Raw genomic sequence first — 21455 nt, 5'->3', positions numbered from 1 at the left:
AACACTGAAATCTGAACATGGTTGGGTTTGTGACGTTAATTTCTCTGAATCAACAGAGAGCTACCTAAAAGAATAGGCCATTGGTCAGTTTTTACGCTAAACAGATTATAAATCTCCTTGGCCTCCTGAGGACTTGCTCCTGCAGGGAGACCCAAGAGTCTTATTACACTTCAATAATAAAAGCATGCACGATTCATTAAGGATATAGACAAAAGGCTTTACGTTATATTTATTTATTTTCCAGCTTGTACAAACTGGATGTAGAAGCATAAACATAGTACATTTCTACCATCTTCAACAAAAATATAACCAATATGTACAATTATTGTATTAAAAATACAAAAGGGATACAGACTCCACCAATGTCTTTCTAAAAGACATACAGGTACAAGTAGTATCAAAAGTAGGAGGAAATCACCAGTTAATTGTACATTCTGCACTTGACATCACAGAGCGAACTGAGATTAGCAGTCCTATGTTCTACGATTACTTAATGCTTAGATAACATTTGTGCAACTTGTGGTAGAGCTAGATTTCTGTCTTTCTATCTGCACATGAGGTCCATAGCCTATATAAGAAAACTGGCAAATAATGCATATTACATGTAAAATTACAAATGCATAATTGACAATGTAATATATAAGCAAGTAGACAAATGCCATGATACAGAAGAGATTTATTAAATAAAGCACGGACATCATTTGATACAGTGAAAAAACACTGCAATTTGACTTTTAAAATTTGAAGCTATTTACGTTTATCTACTGATCAATATGATCAGCTGAATTTAATGGAAAAAAAATCCAAGACCAGCAGTTCCTCACATTTGAGTACTACTCGGATTGGCAGCCTTCACTTTTCCGGAGTCTGTGCAAAAACAACACAAAAATAGAGTGGAGGGGTCATTTCGGTCATTATCGGGTTCATAGCAGCTGTGAGCAGGTGGTTGCTACACGGAGGCCTTCTCTATCTGCAGTGTCCATAAAGCCACTTACAGGTTAGTCTTGGGTGACTAACCCACCTTGCAAAGGCTGGCGTATCTCAACGGGCTTTCGATCTTTTGTTCTTTTATCACGTTAAAGGCTTGCTTCTTCCCTCATGCCAGTTCAACAAAGGGAGGCTGTCTTGACCGAGCAGTACTAACAGCGGGCTTTCGCTCCAATACCCCAGCTGCTTTCACTGCAGGGCTATCCAGTTATGAACGTTTCTCTTTAAAAACGACCACCAACAACAAAATCCCTAAAACTAATTTAACAAAAATCAAAGAAACATAACTTAAAAAAAAGTGGGGTTTGCCATCCATCTCAAGGGAGCAGGACCCGCCCTCCAATGACACCGCCCTGCACTCCATAAGGCTCAGACACAGGACACAAGAGTCCCATCTCCCTCCCCTGGCCATGTGCAAACAGTTTTACAGAAGACCCCCACCCACTGGGGAAGGAGTGGATGAGGCGTCTTGGTAACTACGTAATTGGCTGACCTCTTCTACTTCCAGGATAGGGCACTTCACGGGTGAGGCCAGACGGACCCGGGAAGACAGGGTCGCAAGCCAGGTCTTCCCTCTCCTCGCTGTGACCACACCCTGTCCGGCATATTTGGTTTTTCAGAAACCCAGGCTGGCAACCCGACTTAAAGGTTCAAAATAATACTGTAATCATTAAATGGATATAACATTTACTCTCTGAGCACAATCTTTCAATTCATTTCTTAAAAAAAAAAAAAAAAGACATTGTAAACAAGTGGACAAAGCACTGTACTCGAAGGATTTCATTGTTTTTCTTTGTCTTCCTTGATGGGTTAAAGGCCCCACGTAGTTCAATGGCTAGCTTTTCTCATTATCCCAATGAGACCAAGTGCTAGGACTGGATTGAAATCTAAAAGGAAGATTTAAAAAAATCCTTCCAGGCATCGAGAAGTGCAGCCAGAGTGAATCATCTTGTTGTGATGATCTTGGAATTGGGAATGATACTGTGTGATGTGGCAGGCAGCAACAGTGGGAACTCGAAGATTGCTGCACTGTGCATTTCAAGCAACAAAGTCTGGAAAGTGCCAGGGCAATTTCTTCACAGTATTTCACATGCAAAGGGGAAAGGAAGAAGGGGAGAAGAAGCCCCATGCTGCTTTTAAGGCAGGGAAGGAGGCAAACTGGTCCACCGGCCTCAGAATGTGAGTTCCAAGGCTCCGCTGCTAGGGACGTCTTCTTGTGCTCTCCTTTTAAAGGTGGCTGACTCTGGATCCAGAAAAAGCCTGTGCCTCAAACAGCAGATACTTGTTCATCTTCTGCAAACATAACCAGGAAAGAGAGAAAGGAGAAACATCAGTGAGCAAGCGAGTCGCTTCTTGGGCTAGAGAGAACACATTTGCTGGTGGGTTAAATAAAAATACCATAGCTGTTTCTTTAGTATAACTCACCTAAGTAATGATTAATAATAGAGTTTTTAAAAAATACATAGGATTCATATCTTTAAATATATATACACAATATAAAATAGAAACATTGAAAAATTAATTTATTGAAAATTATAAATCATAGCAGCACGTGACTTTAAAATAATATATACTCACACATAAAGTCTAGAAGGATATATAATCAAATGTAACTAATGGTCAGCTGCAAGCGGCAGGATTAGAATTTTCCTTTTTTGTCTTTTGCTTTTTTCCAGAATGATTATTTACATAATAAAACAAGTTAAACTTGAAAAAATAAGGGGAGGGGATGATCTCTGTCATCCTCATTCCAGCATGACCAGGTAGATTTATAGAAAGAAGGCAAAAGAGTTATAGAGAAGTCTATTTCTTTATCAGACTTCCATCTGAACTCATTAAAAGCCCAAATGCAACATTTCCACAGAAAACGTTGACAATTAGTAAAGAAATCTAGTGGCGTACACACTTCATGACAAGTGCTCCCCTCTGCAAACTTTGGTATTTCTTAAGCCATTAGAAACAAATGAAAAAACCTCAAACATTCGAAAGCTTTAACCCTAAATCTGGACCTCTGAATATAAACTGTTCTTTGTGTGTTAAGAAAACCAATGCCCTGGAAAGCTTACAGTAGGCAGCATAAGTGACCACAGCTAACGTTAGGGTTCTAAGAATGCGTATGTACCGTCCTCCTCGGTGGAAAACCCTGGAGACTGATACGGGGCGAGGCGCGGGTCGCACTCGTTGGGCTTATGCCACTGCGGTTTGCTCACGGGCCTGCCGCTGGCCGGATGCCCGTGCGCCTGCTGTACCGGCGAAGGCCCAGCCGTGTCCGTGGGTCGGGCGACCATCCGAGATCTCTGAAGTGCCACGTTGTAGTCTGGAGGTTTCCTGGCTGGGTGGGAATGCCCTTCTGGAAAGTCAGTGATGGGGATTCCAATGTAGCCGGGAGGGGTGGGTGGGGGCTCTCGATACCTGCCCTCCTTCCGCGCTGTAGTAAAGACAGGGTACCGGCCATGAAACGTTTTGTGGAAGAATGTTTCATGCCCCCAAATGTTCATGGTAAATTATACAAGTAATTATTGAGACAGCAAACACAGTGTAACCGCAGGTGTGATTGTGTGTGGTATGAGATAGCCGTGGGGGATATATGGTAGGCGAGGGAATGGGTGGTAACTGGACCAAATACCCACAATGGTTATCTCTCCGTGGTGAAATAATTGGTGAGAGAAGCAACTAAGCAATCTGTTATCTTTAAACAGACTCCTTCAAACCTCGTACTTAACTATAAAAGAGTCATAAGGACCCTTGGGTTTACTGCAAAGATTAAGCAAAGAGAAAGCAGAAAAGGTACCCAGTAGTATGCGTGGAACGTTAGTAGTGCCTGGTGAACGTTTCCTTCCTTCTGTCCCAGCCCCAAGGTCAAGGTAGGCTAGTCCATCTTTGCCAGGCACTTACCCAGCTTTACTCTTGTCAGGCAGAAAAATCAACCTTAGGCTACTTTCAGGTCTTGGACCTCACTTTGGAAAATAGAGAATTAAATTTGGAAAAGTAGTACCCAAAAAGATGCAAATTTAAAAACCCTAAACTATACGGTTATTTCTCTTAAAATCCTTTTATTAATGTTCATGACCTAGAACATGAGCTCTGTAAAGGCAAGTAAAACTAAAGTTTTATTTTCTTGAACCTCACAGATTCAATTTTTAGGAATGAACATCATTCTTTTCTTTGCAGTAACAATTTTGAGTATTAGTTTGTTTAAAAAAAAAAATGCTTGAAAAATCACAACCCAAGAAGAGGTATTAACTGTTATCTATCCATGACTGTTTGTTTATGTGGCGAAATAACTGTAATTTCTTGACTAATAAAAGTGATGTCTGTAATGATGATACTCTAGGGTTTCTCGCTCCGTATCCCGTAACGTAGTCCTGCGCTTCGATTACGTAGATGTTGAATATGCCCCAGAAACTACAAGCTGATAGGACTGGGGGAGCACGGAAGACTTCACAATAGCAAGCGCTGCGGCAAAGGAACAGCGTGTTTCAGGTACGTACGAATTCCTAGCCAGGCACTGTTCCAAGTGCTCGCCCTAGATTTCCCTTAATCCCCACCTCAACTGTATTAGAAGAAATTATTCAGCTCATTTTACATAGGAATAAACAGGCCAAGTTTGGTACCTTGCCCAATGTCGCAAAGCTAGTGAAGTGGCCAACAGGGAATTCAAACCCCAATCTGCCAGATCCCTAGGCCTCTGGACTCTCTCCCTCATTCTACAAGGTGCAGAGAGGATTTGGTGAGCGCCCAATTTGTCTGCATAACCAAAGTCAGTGGAAGATTTATACATGGAAAGTGCAAAGTTCTAAATACACTTCAAGGGAACAAAACAGAATAATAGAACATTTAAAATAGTTTCAATTAAAGAAAATTCTTCCTTTAGAAAGAACGGGCAGCCTTCCTCATAATTTTAGCTTAATGGGCAAGAGAACATCCATAATGATAATCTGCTGATCTTGACTGCCAGGATTCACTGAATGTTTAGAATGTTGGAATATATCTGTATGTACCTGACCACGGAAGCTGGGCTCTTAACTACTCTTCATTTCAAAATCCTGAACACACCACTAATTTGGAAGCCCTATACACCAATGGGTGGGACAAAACGAGGAAAAGCACCATGAACACGTAATTTTACTTTGGAAACAAGTTAGATGCGACAAAGCGCTCTAATCTGCTTACCAATGAGTCCCTTTGCGGTACTCGATGTGACAGCGATGTGGGCCGGCATGGGAACAGGTTTGGTTTCTTCTGTGGTCACAGAGGTCATGCTGTTGCTTTCAGCCTCAATGGAAACATCCTTCCCACCCCTCCGCTTGATTGTGCCTGTGTCACCTTCTGAGTCTTCTCCCCAGTATCCTGTGGACGATGCCCAGCTTGCCCGGGATTGGGCTTGTTCAAGACTTTCTCTACTTTGATTTTGCCGGTTATACTTTGTGCTATGATCGGAAAACATAATTTGGTCCATATGGCTGCTGGAGGCCCATAAACCTGCAGGATCCCCTGAATAATCAAAGTGAGTGTGCCCGAATGGAAGTGTCTCCCAGCTTCTCTGGTGCTGGATGGTCTGTATGTTATCATGTGAGCCGCTGGAGCACGACGTCCAGCTCCCACGGCCGCTGTCGGCAGCATCGAGTGAAGCCCGGTCCCCTTGGTCTTGGGAAAGTTCCTCTGTGCTTGGAGAAGAAATTACTGTAGCTGTAGCATATAAGCCTCGGCTCTCGGACATTGGTGCATAGGACCTAAGCAGTTGAAAGAAATGAAAAGGAAGAAAAAGTGCAAGATTGTTAACTAAGAAACCTAGGATATAAAACCTAAATACCTTTTCTTCCCCCACCCCTCCCCCCGGGGAAAGGTGGCTTTGTGGCTTTTTTCATCCCAGGAAGAGGATGAAAGCCCCACTGAACAGTATTTTCATAGCCGGTTCTGCTACATCCAGTTTGCTCACCTTGTCATTACCAAAAAATAAATCCAGGAGGAAAAGAACAACCACCTGCTTATAATAAAGGAACACTTTCCTTATGAGGTTAAAGGATGGCTCAACATAATCTGATTTCAGGAAGGCAGCTTCTACAAAGAATCTGGGGGGTACGTCCTAAAGCCACCCTCTCTGCCTTTAGCACAGAATAACGGTCTTCCTTTTTTTTTTTTTTTTTAAGATTTTATTTATTCATTTGACAGAGAGAGACACAGTGGGAGAGGGAACACAAGCAGGGGGAGTGGGAGAGGGAGAAGCAGGCCTCCCGCTGAGCAGGGAGCCCGACACAGGGCTCGATCCCAGGACCCTGAGATCATGACCTGAGCCGAAGGCAGATGCCCAACGACTGAGCCACCCAGGCGCCCCAAGAATAACGGTCTTCCAGTGAAGAATAAACCTAACTTGAAAAGCAGTGTGTACAACAAAAATAGCATGACATTTAGTAATCTAGAAATTGTGAAAATTAGAACTGGGATGGGAGAGCATTTCTTAGGCATTATGTAAAATAGTAGAAATATACATCAGGAGTAAAGGACTCATTTGTAAAGGATGGGAGAAGGAATGTAACAGAACACGGAACAAAAGCTGCCTACCCTAAGCTGTACTGGTCTGGTTCAATCATAGTTCGCCTTTCCATCCTTCCCACGCCGAGGTTTGCTTCCACGATGCTGACAGAATGCCTCTGGCGCCTGTCATCGTGCAGCGAGGCCGGCACCGAGTCAAAGGAAGAGTTGCTGATGATGCTGGATCGGGAAGAAATTTCACTGTGACCAGAATCTGAGAAATTATCCACAGTACCACTGGGAGCCAAGGTGTAGCCTGCGTGGGAAATACAACCATATTCATTAGACACTGTGGGTTTACAACAAAAACCTGAAGTCTACCAAACAGAAGCAAAACCAAAATGTGGATCAAAGATAGCACCACTGAAGTGGGGGGGGAAAAAACCACTTTACTTGTGGAGACCGGGTGACCGAGATAAGGTAAACTTTTACTCAGATGAAATTTAACATGCTTAATGAAAGATTAAGGAGGGAAAAAAAGAGACCGTGTTATGTGAGCCAGGCAATGTTGCAGAAATCAGGGCACTACTCGACTATTCTTAGCTCTTTTAAGTATAAATTACACTACTATTAGTCTATATAAAAGAAACTGAAGAACTATGATCAAGTTTAAAAGTATTTTTTTTCAAACTGCAAAGCCAGTAACCTTCCATGAAGTTTTAAATTTTTTGAACTTTATGGTATAGAGTAATTCAACTGGAAGTAGCTATGTTAGAATTTTAAAAGGCGACATATGAGAATAATACCTGAAGAAGACCTCTTTGGTTTTTCAATATTAATAATATGTTGGATGAATCACATAAAAGCCAGTTGTTTTGAAGGATGTAATGTGCAAAATCTCCATTTTTCTCCCTAGACCAACACAATGTCTAAACAGATGTCCCGAAGGACATTTTTTCGCCTGAAGGGAAACTCTCCTTTGTTGCTAAAAATAATTTTGAAAGTCACAAAGGAAGAGACACTTGTGTTGATATTTTTAATGAAAAAAAAATTCAAATCTTCTTTCTCAGAACTCATTTTTTTAAACATTACTATAGATCTCATGTTACCTTAAAATACTGGTTTTATATGATTATATGGATGCAATGCAAATTTTTCAGTGCCACGTACCTAACGAAAAAATTAAATCTAGAACACCTAAATGCTGCTAATGTACTCTCTAAATAGTACTTGCCCATCCTTTCAGTAGTTTGTTAATTCCTGATTTATTTTTTAAAGGTTGCACAGGTCTTGATAAGGTTTAACGTGTTCATCTATGAGAAGTCTTTTTATAAACCACCCTGGAAGTTCTGACAGACAAGATTTAAAGCCTTTGCTGAACAGTCTGCTCAAAAAAAAACCAAAAACCAAAAACCAAAAAACAAAAAACACAAACATCTCGAGAAAAAATCATCACTCAGATGGAGCACTTGACATTTAGAGGAGTTCTCCCATTTTCCTTAACTAATAATGAGAAAATTCCTCTCTTTCCCACCCCAGTTTTGGTTCTGTTAACCCCACCTATCCCATAGGTCCGTGGTGCATTGTTATTCTTGTTACTGTTCTCACTTCCAAGAGAAGAGGAGGAACTGGTTAAGTCCAGCTGCCCGGGGCCAAAAGGTCTCAGGTGATTGCCACTTCCACCTAACAACAGGATGAGAAAAGAATTCAGATGTATCCATTTAACCAGGACAGTAGAGACTGATACCCCACAAAATGCACAGATGTCTGAAATATCTAAAAAGCAAAGCTGAAAAGGTATTTGTCATGTCAGTGAAATCGAACAGTTTGTTAATCTCTTTGGCCTTCCTCCAGAGGCCATTCACGGCTTGGCCATTCACGGCTGGCTTCCCCCCATTCACTTACGGGGGGGGGGAGAGAGCAACTCGGGGGGTTATGCAGCAGAAAGCCACTGTTACTGTAATCTCAGAAAGCATCAATATAAGGGAGAGAGTTTGCCTAAAAATTTAATCTCTTTTAAAAATAAAACAGCGACAAAAAAAGATAATCAAGACCCGTGTTAATACAATGAAAAAATAAATCAGGAAGATACTAATTTTTCTTATGTATTTAAAGTCCTCTACTCTGTAATTATTGTTATATAATCATATTTAGTTAGAACAACTTTTGGTATAAAAAGAATTATTTCCACTTACAGTCAATAAAAATCTTAAATGTTTTAAAAGGCCTTATCTAGTTTAACACTACTTACTAGAAATATAATATTAAAAAATACCAAAATTCTTCCAAATTTATAAACTGAGGAGGGAAAAAAATCTCTTAGGGATTACATAGTAGATCATTTTAAATGACTAATATTAATCAAAAATGATGTAATATGTAACTCTGGAATTGATTATAGCTGAAATGTTATAAATCACTATAAAGGAAAAGAGAAGTAATTTAGTTCTACCTTTCCTTGGAGAACTTTGTGGAGAAGTGGGAGGAGAAGAGAGCTGTGAAGATGCATTTGATATAGTATCTTCTGCTTGTTTTTTATGACGCTCCAGACTTCCTTCTTCAGACAAAGAAAGAATTTTCTTTAAAGCTTGTGGAGAGTTTATGCCTGTAAAAGAAAGAAATACGTATTTTCAAGACGAAAAAGAAATAACATTAATAACTAAAATCTTTTTGTAAGATTTAACATTACACTCAGTTTCAATGTATTTATAATCTCAACAGTCTTTGTACTCATCATGGTATAAACAGTAAGCTTGCAGAAGGCACACGATACCTGTAATGTGGTTTCTGATTGCTATCTGCTGGAGTGCTAGAAACAGACTGTTTTTGGTATTTTACTTTAGATTCTAAATCTTAATCACCATCTCTATTCAACAATATATTAAACAATGAAGAGAAAAACAAGCACAACTTGAAAATATTAGAATTTAGGATGGAAGTGATACAGCTAGGCATATTTATTATTAGAATTCAAGTTTGAGTATTTTGGTGAACTCAAACAGGTATTTTGGTACTGTTGGATATGTGAGCTCAGGAGAAGTGGGAAAGATGGGAGAAAACTAACGAGCCAAGAGCTAAACAAAAGTAGTAAGAAAAGTGAATAAAAGCATTCTAAGGAATTCCATACAGTTAATATTTGATCAAATAAGTAGATGAAAGAGAAGGCAGAAGGAGACCCATGAAAGTGCCCTGTGTCACAGAAATCAGGGGAGATGATTTTCAGAGGAGTGATCCAGTGCCAAGTAGAGGATCAAATAAGGTGAGTGTAGAAGGAAAAGGATTACATATGCCAATATGAGGTGATTTCCCCCAAAAAAATTATTTTTAGAAATAAGGTACTCACGTTAAAATATTTTACAAAGCCTCTAGTATTCCTATGAGGCACTCTCAATTACCTTATTTTAAACAACAAAGAGATATTTGGAAAGGCATGATAGCCTGACACTACCTTGATCAATGCTAGTTTTAATGTTCTTAAACTTAACAGAATCCATTAAGAAGGAGGCAGTAAAATTTAACAAAGATGTAATCCTTCATTTCACCTCATGTAAGCATTTGATCTTGTTTTAACACAGTTTTTTAAAGCCACTTTTTTTTTTTTTTTTTTAAAGATTTTATTTATTGACAGAGAGAGTCACAGTGAGAGAGGGAACACAAGCAGAGGGGGTGGGAGAGGGAGAAGCAGACTCTCCGCTGAGCAGGGAGCCCGATGCGGGGCTCGATCCCAGGACCCTGGGATCATGACCTGAGCTGAAGGCAGACGCTTAACGACTGAGCCACCCAGGCGCCCCTTAAAGCCACTTTTAAAGCAATATTTTATTTACATGTATAGATGCTAATATAACCAAGATGCATGAAAATGTTAGCTACACTAAAACTGTATGAATAAATAGTTTTGATTTGGGAAAGAATTCCAAGGCCAGCATTATACACAGATTCAAAAAGTGCTTTATACTCAGGCACACCTATAGGTTTGGCTAATAGGCTATATTTAGCTAAAAGAAAGACTGATAAACTTCCATATAAGAAATTCAGTGTAAAAGAGGAAATAAAAGTCAGGTTGCAGGGGATTTAGGAGTATATAAATATTAATAAGATAGTGGACAAATAAACATGTAACTCAGTTTGTGATAGGGAGAGCAATACAACTATTTCAAAGGGGAAATGTCAAGTAAAGGTATTCTTTTGTCACTCTTCCCCAAATTCAACAAATGGCATATTTGCTGATCAGGAAGAAAGGGCCAAAGATAAGAGTATGAAGGACCTACTATAAGACTCTTGCTCACCTCATAAGGACAGGTTGTAATTGGGCAGGAGCTGCATCAGTGACCAAGTACCTATTTTATCTAAGTAAACTCTACTACCAAGTTTTTTTTTTGTAATTTCTTCCCTTTTATTAACATTGTTTCCTTACACACACACACACACACACACACACACGTATAAAAAAGAACCCATACATTTTATGAAATATAATTTTGTTCATAAAGGGACTAAACTTGTAGATATATTTAAATGGAAGATGAAGCATGATTTGGCCCCTTAACATTCAGGAATTAACTATATTTCCCCCTCAAGTTATAAGAATCAGTGATTCAACAAATAAGAATTCACCTCCAGACAAATCATTTCACTTAAAAATATTCTGCCTAAATTCTAGCAATTCATTGATCATAAGCCAAGCTAGTTTAAATAATGTATATGGACAAAGCAACTTCTGTTCTCGTTAAAAATTAAATTAATAAAAGCAAAATTTTCCCATTTCACACCCCCACCCACCCACTGCCATGACAAATGAGCATGATTAAATGAGAAACTCTGTAACATAAACAGTCCCTTCCACCAGCAAAAGTAACATTTCACTTAGTAAACATTAATGTTTTATTAAGAGGTAACAATCGGAGAGAGACTCAAGTATATTAGATAACAGAGTTATTCAAGATAAGGATTTTTTCCTAATCTGAAAAACATGACACCGAATAGCCTCAAAAGAAGATATGGTTTTAATCACCTACCAAAAGGTGGGAGATCCTTTACGGGGACTTTCTTTCGTGAAGGATAAAGGGACACAGCCGGAACCTGCAGTCCCTGGTTGATTTTATGTTGGGGCTGCGGCTGCTGGGGCTGGGGCTGGGCTTGTGCTTTCTGTTGCGACCCTGCCCTTGGGGCCACTGGGGAGGTCTCCGATTTGACAGGCTTTTTGTCACCAGGATTCTTAGGCACTGTTCATTGTTTGGTTTGAAAACAGAACAAGAAATTTCAGAGGTTAGTAACTATATACCAGATAAGTTTAGAACCGCATGAGTATTTTCTACACTTTGGAACACTAAAATGTATCTCTTATCTTTTTTCTTATTGCCTATATAAAAGACAGAAATGGGGGTGGGAGAGAACTCAGCTACAGAAAATCTTAAAGGCATGACAGGAAAAGATATTTACTTTACGAAACTAGCTCTCAAATGATAATTATACTATTAAATACTACCACATTAAAATAAAAACAGAAAAATATGGGGAGCCCAATATGCTACGTGTATGTATATAAAAAGCACAAATAAATGGTAAAAGCTACAACCGGAAAGTTGTTAGGAATTACTTTTCAAAATGGAGTCCAAAGCTCCTCGACATACATGAGCCTAGTTTTTATTTAATAAATGGTATGAATTGTAATCTTGTTACTGTCAAATTCTCTCTCCTTTGGGTAGAACGATCTATGTTTGCTAATAGCAACCAATACTGCTGGACTATTATACTAAGTATATAATTCCACGGCATATAGAAAGTAAACCAATTTAGTAGGGCAATGAAATTCTGTATGTATATAAATATTTGAAACAACTCAGTGACATAGATATACTTCCTCCATTTTACACATAAAGAAGCTAAGGATTAGGCAGCTCACATAACTTGCCTAAGGTGACACTGCTATTTTGAGGAACAAACAGAATTTGAACTCAAACCCAATCTGACTCCAGAGAACAAACTCTTCATCATGACACACAGTGTTTCCATAGCATCCTGAGAAAATCTAATAATTTGAATCTTCTCAAATTATCTAACATTTAAAGTCTTTATAAAAGGTATCTTCAAACCTGCCCATGAAAGACCCAGAAGTGTCCTATGCGGAAAATGCCTCTATCTCACACGAATGCAGATGCAAGTAAACAGAAAACTGTCCCCACTTCTAGCCTGGCCAGATTTTTAAAGGCTGGGAAGCTACACGTTAGGCTGAGTCGTGGCTCACCGCGTAGCAGAATTACTGCTTTATGTGGTAGGTGAACTTACTGCTGGCCGCTGTCCAGGCTGAGGGTCTAAAAGGCAGCCAGCACGCCTAGGTACGGGCCCCTCTGACAAGGCAGGCCCCTCACCCCTCTCAGGTGGCCCATCAATCTGGAAGTATCTTTGTGAGAAAAAGGGATGCAGCCAAAAACTGCCGGCACTGTCAGTCAGTCTCTGATGTCATCCTCCCGACACTAACCTAGTCGGACACAAGGGCTAGCCTAGGACAGTACTGCACGGTACCAACAGCAGCATTCAAGGGAAAGGCTGGTGTGTCCCTGGGATGCTAATTACCCCTGCGCACTGAAGCCCCATCTGTCACGGCCCATACCACCGCACAGGAAACCACTCTGCATTCCAGTCAGATTCTGCAGCCACTTCAGGGAAAAACTCACATGTGTTGGTTGCTGGCTCACACTGCAGTGATAATGTCTGAAGACTCTCCTCATCCATTTCTAGCTCCAAATTGGACAGGTACTGCTTCACTTTTCGAGCCATTTGGGCATCTTCATAAAGCTTTTTGGCATTGAGAAAGGAACTACGACGTACCCGCTTTTTATGACCACCTGTCTGAGCAACGTCTAGCACTGTTGCATTTGTACTACCCTGGCTGAGAGACCTGGAAGATGAAAAGGCAGATATGCAGCTCACTCTAGCACGGGGTTACGGCAGCTATTTGAAACACGCCAAGACTTACATAAGTATTTTATGTTCAAAAGATCACATGCCTCATTCTGGTAAGTAAACTGTTACAGAGAAATATAGACTAATACAGATTAAAATGTTTTTTAAGTTAAAAAATCATACACACACACACAAACATATATATGTTTGGCACCTGGTTCTAGTCCAATTAGGAAATTCTGCTTTTCTCATCTATAGAGCATTCAAGGCAGTTCTTCCATAGAAGCCAGCAAATAATAATGATTATATATATAAGCTCATGCAATACACAGTCAAAATCATTGAGATTTACATTAAATTTACTTCTCTTTTAAAGAGGATGTCTTACCTAAATTTAAATAAAGTTAGCTTTTACACTGTTCACAATCATTTCCTTATTCCTTGAGTTAAATGTAATGAGTTTTTAAAGTAACATGGGTCAATTTGTTAATAAAATGATCATGCAAATGTAAACATATATATATACAGAAACTAGTACATGAATTGTTAAGAATTACGTTTAAAAAGTACTGGCTTATAGAATGAAAATAGTAGTTAGTTGAGCTATAAAAAATTTAGTTTTAACACGTAGGGGCACTTTTTGTATTATACATATTTACTTAAATATCTGTGCAATACTATTTAAATTGCACAGTTTTTCCTTTTAATGTTCTTCCTCCCCTAACCCCACATTAGGCTTTCTCCATTTCAAAGCACACAAATTAAAATCTTTTTGAAAGTTCCGAAGTATGCCTGGCCTACAGTTCCCCAGAACCATCATCCATCATTTCACAGCTGTCATGGATCATGACCTCAAAAGCAAAAGCCCCAACAGATTAAACTTGAAGTCAGTTTGTCAGCTGAAATTCTGCTAGAGCAAGAGGGTTAAGAAAAAAATGCAAAGCATCAGAAAATATAGCAGGTAAGAAAACAATGCAATGAGCAGAATAAGAATCGTGTGTGGGTTTGCAAGGTCTCCACCACTTACCCCAAACTCCTCCACTTCTTCTTCCTGTAAGTGAGAGCCATGGAGATTGAAGCATGGGTGTAGAAAGAGAGACAGAAAGATCACAAGCTCAGAAAGAAGGGACTAGACTTCTGGGTAAGCAGTACTAGAAGCTCACAAACATTAAACTGCATAATCACCTCACACACGCAGCTTTACTGGCAATAATCTTCTGGCTCAAAAGACAGATATATTTAAAATTTTTGTTCTAAAAACTCCTCTCCTTCACTGGATTAATCATTTTTGCCTCCACTGACAACTAAATCCATTGTATAGAAACTGAGACAATATTGTTTGGGTTCTCTACATATTTCGGTTCATCCTATCAATTACGAGTTTTAGCTCCACAAATTGGTGTTCTGACAAATAAGGCATAGTTCTGCCTCGTGTCAAGTGAAAAATTTCTACGGGACAAGCTGTTCTTAGTAACAGTCAAAAGTGTACCTGATGCAGAATAAGACATTTATTTCAAACTGGAGCTCAAGGGGGATTCTCGGCATGACCTTACACAATTTCTACCATGTTACAAATATAAATATTCAAAAATTTCTCCTTTATTAGGAAGCTCTAAGACCAAACTTCTCTAATCCCACATGTGCTACTGAACTTGACACACTCACCGAGTCCTGAACATGAGGGCAGGGTCCATGTTAACTGAAGCCATGCGACCAACATGACGAATTTCTTTTGCGATCATCCTTAGCTTCTCAAAATTGACTAGCCCATCGACTTTTGAGTCATTTCCTATAATTGGCAAAGAAGAAAAAGGGGATCACGTTGCATTCATTTATTCTGTGCTTCCACAAGTGAAGACAGAAAATCTACTTTAGATTTACCTTCGTGAAGGAATGTGAGATCCTTCTTGATAACTGGGAATAGGGGGATTATGGGAGGCTGTAGGTTTTGACTGTTGAGGACATTGCGATATTTTGCCATGTTTCTGGAGGGATCAAACAGGTCTTGGAGATCTTGAAACAGCTTTTCATATTTATTGGGAAGTTTTTCCCAGGTGGTTCGTAGTCTTGCCACTGGTGCCAAGTTTAGGCCACTGGAAGGAAAAAAAGAAAAGTGACATAAAACCAAATTACTCATTAACGATGGAAGTAAAATAGCATACTGTTTATTAATATATAACACCTCTGTGTTTATGCTGTATATACATAGCAATTTACAGGATTCATAAGAAACTATTAATAATTCTGGGTAATGAGAATTGAAGATAGAAGCAGGGTCAGGGCCAAGGGGCATTACTCTTCTTCTCTTTATAGCTTTCTAGTCTGTTTTTTATGAACAAAAAACTAGAATGTGATGTATCACGAGGGTAGCATTTTGTTTTGCAGCTTTGTCTCTGTACATAGAGAAGCACTTGGCACATAGTGGGCATTTGATAAAACAGACTAGCCAGCTATCCTGTAATAATAAAATGAAAGTCCTAATAGAAATGAGAGTATGCTCAAACTCCTAGTGACAGAAAATGACTAATATCACCATGACTATCAATATTGCTAATTGTTTCAGTTTATATTTTCTTCCAGCCTCAATATAAGCACTTTTAAAAGGGAAGAAAATGAACATTTACTGGGCACCTGCTTTGTGCTAGCGGATAGAACTCCACATACATAATACCATTTAATCTACTCAATCACTCTCTGGGACATTGTTATTTTACAGAGAAATAAAACTGATGTTCAGAGAAATTCAAATAATTTGCCCTTTTTTTTTTTTCAGAACTAAAAAAAAAAAAAAGTAGCGAATATAGCTTTTCTGGGCTCTACATGTAGCTTACAGGAGATTTTAAATTAAGAACTACTGGATTCAGAGAAAAAGAATCATTCAATATGATTCAATTAAAAACTGCTACCCTTACACAAATTATATGGTGTTCCTGGATTGATATATATTTTTGATCTACAAACTGAATTGAATCTTAGGACCAGTACGCTCTCTTACCTGATGATTGCAAACATTGAGTTAAAATTCTTGCATTCCCTGCAGTGTAGTGCTATCTTGATGAAATGCTTAATGATCTTCATCCTCTTTAGCTGGTTTGTCTCTCTCAGAATTTCAGATGCTACCCAAAATGTTTCTTGGTTAATTACTTCTTCAAATTTCTTCAGGTTGGCACAGCTGGTTTTGGATTTGAGTTTAAATAAATCATCTATATATTCAGTCGGTTCAATGTTACGGAAAAGTTCAAAATTTCGCATGGAGAGCTGTGTGGCAACTTCAACAGTACTGAGCTGCAGGAGGGAAATTTGACTCTCCCTCAACAGCTCCTGAGCATCTTCATCTGAACAAAGAGTTTCTGTCTCCATGTTGTTTTTCAAGTAATACCTATGAAAAACACAGAATTCAAAGCCTAAGCAGTAGTCTCATGACATTACTTGAAAGAATAATGCTGCTTTGTAGACAATATTTATAAGAACGCTCAGTTGAAGGATGGAAGAATTCTTCTCTATAAGGACAGAGAATGCAGCTGCTGCCTGAGTCACTGGCTCACAGAATCACCTATCCAGAAGCCACTGGTGGAAGCTAACGAATCCCACGTCATTTCATTTGTACCAGTTGTAGTGCATTTTTCTCCTGCCCTTCCCTGCTTTCTAGATGATTTTATCTGTTTTTGCTAAAAGTGACAGAGAAGAGCTAAATTTGAAATTTCAGTTTAAATAAGAAAATAGTCTCTAAGGAAGGCAGCAGGAGAGATCAGACACAGGTCATCACTCTATTTTCACAGAGAGAATCTGTGACTATTGATGGGTCCAAACTGGATTAATCCAAGTTTACCTATTTATTCAAAAACCAAAGAAACCTATAAGCTATTCCCCTCTGTTTGATACTATGAGTACAACAATCCTAATACAGATTTTTAACTTTTAAATACCTGATTTTCACAAAAACCCTACAAGTGAGGAAGGTATTATTCTTATCATATGAGGAAGCAGAGGCTCCCAAATATTAATGAGTAGTTAATATCAGTGACAGAGATGAGAACTCATCAATACTCCTTTCTCTCTGTAAACAACTTGTTGAAAATAGAATCCAGATGTTTGCCCTGTGGTTTTTTTTTGGGGGGGGGGGGGCGGGGGTTTGTAGACAGATGCTTTTCCTAGGCCAAATTCCATAAAGACAGAAACAGAATAGACAGTGGGAGTCCTGACAAACTGGCCTGTTGTATATTTCACCAAAGCAACCAGGACAGGAAACACATACCTTGAGGCCTTCACATTCACAGATTTAATGTTCCCAGTTTTCATTACTCATTAAGCCCATGACATGTATTCATCTATAATTTTCTTGAATGTGAATCATGAATCTGCACCTCAGTGGAGATTTGTAGTACTCCATCATGGATACAGACATATCAATGTACATTCAAATGACCATGAGAAAAACTGATCTCCTAAAACAACACTAACTGCTAGTGTCAGGGTTGGAAATAAAGGAGGAGTGAAGGAGAGTACGAAAGTTACAGTTGATAGCAAGAAAAACGAAGTTTTGAATGAATTAGATCAGGTTTAGATACAGATAATGGAAAAGTCAAGTACAATAAAACACTCCATCTGGCAAGAAAGAAAGGAAAAAAATGTGATTTATGGAACTACTTAATATTCCATCAGTGCAGAATCTGGTCATTAAATGAGAGCCAAAACTTAATCACTTTTTCAACTTCCACTAATTTGTGGTTTGAGGATACAAAGGATATATATATCAAGGGAAGTAACACTCAGGAGACTCACAAAATCAGGCACAATGTTTTCTTGCCAGTAATAGGTGAGATAAGCAGTTACACAGCAGGAGACCAAGCTCGGAAGCAACTACAAGTTTAGCTCTAGAGCGAGGTACTTTCATAGTGTAATGCATGATCACAGGCAGCATCGGCCAACCACGCTGTCCTAGATGTCGTCATCTAAACAAATGAAGCTCCTCGAAAAGTTAGGCAGGCAGGAGCAACTGACACTAGAACATTCTTTAAAAATGTGTCTGCGAATGTACACATCCAAGAAGAGAGGCTGTCCTCAAGGGCGAGTCTAAGAAGTGACTGCCGGTGCCCTGACAGGCCATAACAACATTCAGAGCACACTGCCCTGCTTTGGAAAGGGTTCTTAAGAGATCCTCATGAGGGTCAACAATCTATGGGGTACATTTACTTTGATATAGCAATTCTTAGAGAATGGGAAAATACTTCTTTCTAGTTTGCAGGGGTACTTAATTCATTTTAAAAACCCTTTGAAAGTGTTCATTTCTTAGACTTCGGTGTGGGTTTGAAGAGGGGTTAAAGAAATCCAACAGAATAGATATCATATACCTTCCACTCAGTTGTATTCTATCAGCAAGTTTGGAAAGCTGATCCGGAAGTCGTCTTTGTTTGATGACACCCTCAGGTGTGACGGAGACCTCACACAACGAATACTGATCCGGGGTGGCAGTCACAGCAAACTCCCTGATGGCCTGAATGACGACTTCCTTTGCTGTGGTGTCCTTACTGATCATGATGTATCGGCTTTGCTGGTCAGCCTTAAAAACCCGTAACACTTGATCTGGCAAGTCTGGGGGGAAAGAAAAGCCATAGGTAAGTAGAAAGGATTTTAGTATATGGTAATAACATTAAGTGAAGTAATCTGAAAAACCTCCTGAGAAAAGATAACGCTGAACGAATTTCATCTCTCCCTCATAATCCTTCTTCAAAGATTTGAGCAGTCAACATACTGATTTGCTGCATGAACACATTTTTCCCTGTAGATAACCGAACGCCTGATCCACAGACAAATGCAAACCTATCAGTACACAACCGCATCACTTAAGATTGTTAGGTTGTTAACACATCCAAAAAAAAAAAAAGATTGTCAGGTTGGTAGCAAAAAAATGAAAAATTTAAATCTAAAATCCTTCTTTATTATACTGAAAATCCCATTTAGCTAACCTAAAATATTCCTTTTACACTATTTAAGATGACCTAGTAATAATCTGCATGGTATGCGTTATCTTCATTTTATGAAAAAGAAAACAAGTTCAGAGAGATTGATTTGCCTATGAAATTAGTCTGAAGAATAAAAAAGAACTGATTCCAGTTGCTTGAAATTTAAGGTTCATTCTAACTTTCAGCATTTTTGACATAAACCATGCCAAACCAAGAGCATAGAGCATCACCATTATGTTAGAAGCAAACAGATTACTACAAGAAAACAAAAGCGGCATGGGCAGGGCTCACCGGGAGTAGTACTGAAGTCTAAAATGCGATGATGTGACTGCAACAAGTCGGGATTGCTGGATGACAAGGTTCCACTGACGGGCAGCGCAGTTGGGATGTGCTTCGTCTGCCTTAATCCCACTATGCTGTCATCTTGAGACTGACCAATCCCAATGTCACTGAAAAAAGAGGAAAAATTAGAAAATCAATGATCCACAAGTAAAAAGGCTATAACTCATCAATACGTAATAGACGCAAACCAAAAATAAACCATATTTCCTAAGACTTGCAGTTAATTTAAAAGTACCATTAATAAATTTGGTTGAAAACAGCAATAGCAAGTAATGCTTAAGTGTATCTAACTCAACTTATCTTGCTGTTTCTTAAGCATATTTTACTCCAAAATCTATGTCTTTTTCACTAGACAGAGCATAACAAATACTAGTAGTTTATCAGTATATTCAAGAGAAGATAAGCTCTATTTACTCCTGGAAATAGATTTAAGAAAAAGCACATCGAAAAGAGTGCATTTAGTCTCATTCAATTGATGATTTATGCATCAGAATGATAAATTATTTTATAATCTGATCTTTAAAAACTGAAAAAAACAGTAAAATGAACAGAGGGGAAAAAAATCGAAACTATCCTAATTTCATTCTCCAATGTTTCAGAGAAATAAATGAAATCTCTATGGAGTCAAATGTAAAGAAACCCTGACACAGACACTGTTTCTTAATTATACAAAGCATAAAAAAGCAGTGATGCATGGTGATATTTCTTAGCATCAAAGAAGAGGCAATGGAAATCCAATGACTCACTTTTAATTCTCTACTCAAAATTTCTAGTTAGACATTTAAGTTCCCAGAGAAATACTGCTTATTATTGATAGCTACTTCCATTTGTAAAAAGTCTGTTACTGTGGACAATTCTTAAAAAGTGATTTAATAACATAAAAATTTCCAGAATTGAAGAGTCAACTGTTTCCAAAACATTAGAATTAAAATAATAAGCATGGACACACACAAAATAACTAGATCATAAGCAAATGCTTATAGTTCTAACTAATTTCTAGAAATACCTTAAAACGAGGAGAAAGAAAACTGTACTAAGGTTGGGTGTCCAAGGTGTCATAAATAAAGTTAACATTTAGTATCAATTAGGTTTTCAGACATTAGAGCTTGATCATAGTACCTACTATCTTTAATGGCTGTGATAAAAAAAAAAAATCTAGCTGCATTCTTTATTTTGAGGGGGGAAAGAATGGAAATTCTAAAGTTAAATAAGCAAGGATAAGATTTTTCTTTTAAAGTCAACATAAAAGTTAAAGATATTAGTGTAAATTCTTCCAAATTCATAGGTAAGTGAATGACAAAATTCAATTCAATTTAAGCACATATAGGCATGCATATAAAGACAAGAAATATTAATGTTCTGTGAAACATTAAGACCTTCACATTAGTAAAATTTCATTTTTCATGCATATAAACCTTTCTGCCAAAAATCTCAGATATAATCCATGACATGAGACTACTACTATGGGCTCAGGCCAAAGATATAGCCAACTGGACCACCACTGCCACAAATGGCTAAAAATACTAGAGCTACCTTCTTAAGAAATGTTTCTCAGCAACATTTTAACACCTAAAATGAAGATCTAATAACTCTTGCCTCTATCTCTCTTATCCACAGACGTGAGGCTACTCTTGGATTGAAACTACTTTATATTCAAGACTTAATTCAGAAATGTCCCTCTCTGAGCACATTCTCTTATTTTTCGATCTCTCCAACTCTCTCACTGTTACTAAAACTGTTTTTTGGCCTTTGTTGATTCTATAGTTTGTTGACTTATTCTCTCTTTTC

The 21455-nt window shown here is 38.5% G+C and overlaps 1 protein-coding gene across 21 annotated transcripts in view; it reads right to left on the bottom strand.

The window, feature by feature from the left end:
* Positions 1 to 217: 217 nt before the first annotated feature.
* Positions 218 to 21455, bottom strand: part of RAPGEF2 (Rap guanine nucleotide exchange factor 2) — a 232662-nt gene continuing 211424 nt past the window's right edge. For 13 of the 21 annotated variants that reach the window (XM_032413084.1, XM_032413087.1, XM_032413088.1 and 10 more), the window contains 14 exons: positions 19617 to 19774; positions 18714 to 18954; positions 16358 to 16741; positions 15244 to 15455; positions 15028 to 15151; positions 14390 to 14413; positions 13134 to 13357; positions 11475 to 11681; positions 8912 to 9064; positions 8020 to 8142; positions 6550 to 6775; positions 5161 to 5720; positions 3110 to 3415; positions 218 to 2280 (listed from right to left, as the gene is read on the bottom strand). In XM_032413084.1, the coding sequence (XP_032268975.1) occupies positions 2255 to 2280; positions 3110 to 3415; positions 5161 to 5720; positions 6550 to 6775; positions 8020 to 8142; positions 8912 to 9064; positions 11475 to 11681; positions 13134 to 13357; positions 14390 to 14413; positions 15028 to 15151; positions 15244 to 15455; positions 16358 to 16741; positions 18714 to 18954; positions 19617 to 19774 (2968 nt within the window). In that variant the 3' untranslated portion in view covers positions 218 to 2254. The remainder of the gene's footprint in view (positions 2281 to 3109; positions 3416 to 5160; positions 5721 to 6549; positions 6776 to 8019; positions 8143 to 8911; positions 9065 to 11474; positions 11682 to 13133; positions 13358 to 14389; positions 14414 to 15027; positions 15152 to 15243; positions 15456 to 16357; positions 16742 to 18713; positions 18955 to 19616; positions 19775 to 21455) is intronic. The other 8 variants (XM_032413092.1, XM_032413094.1, XM_032413093.1 and 5 more) reach the window with 2 other exon arrangements.

The sequence above is a fragment of the Phoca vitulina genome, unplaced genomic scaffold, assembly GCF_004348235.1.
Source record: "Phoca vitulina isolate PV1807 unplaced genomic scaffold, GSC_HSeal_1.0 scaffold14, whole genome shotgun sequence".
Classification (NCBI taxonomy): domain Eukaryota; kingdom Metazoa; phylum Chordata; class Mammalia; order Carnivora; family Phocidae; genus Phoca; species Phoca vitulina.
This window is presented reverse-complemented; position numbering and strand designations above follow the sequence as displayed.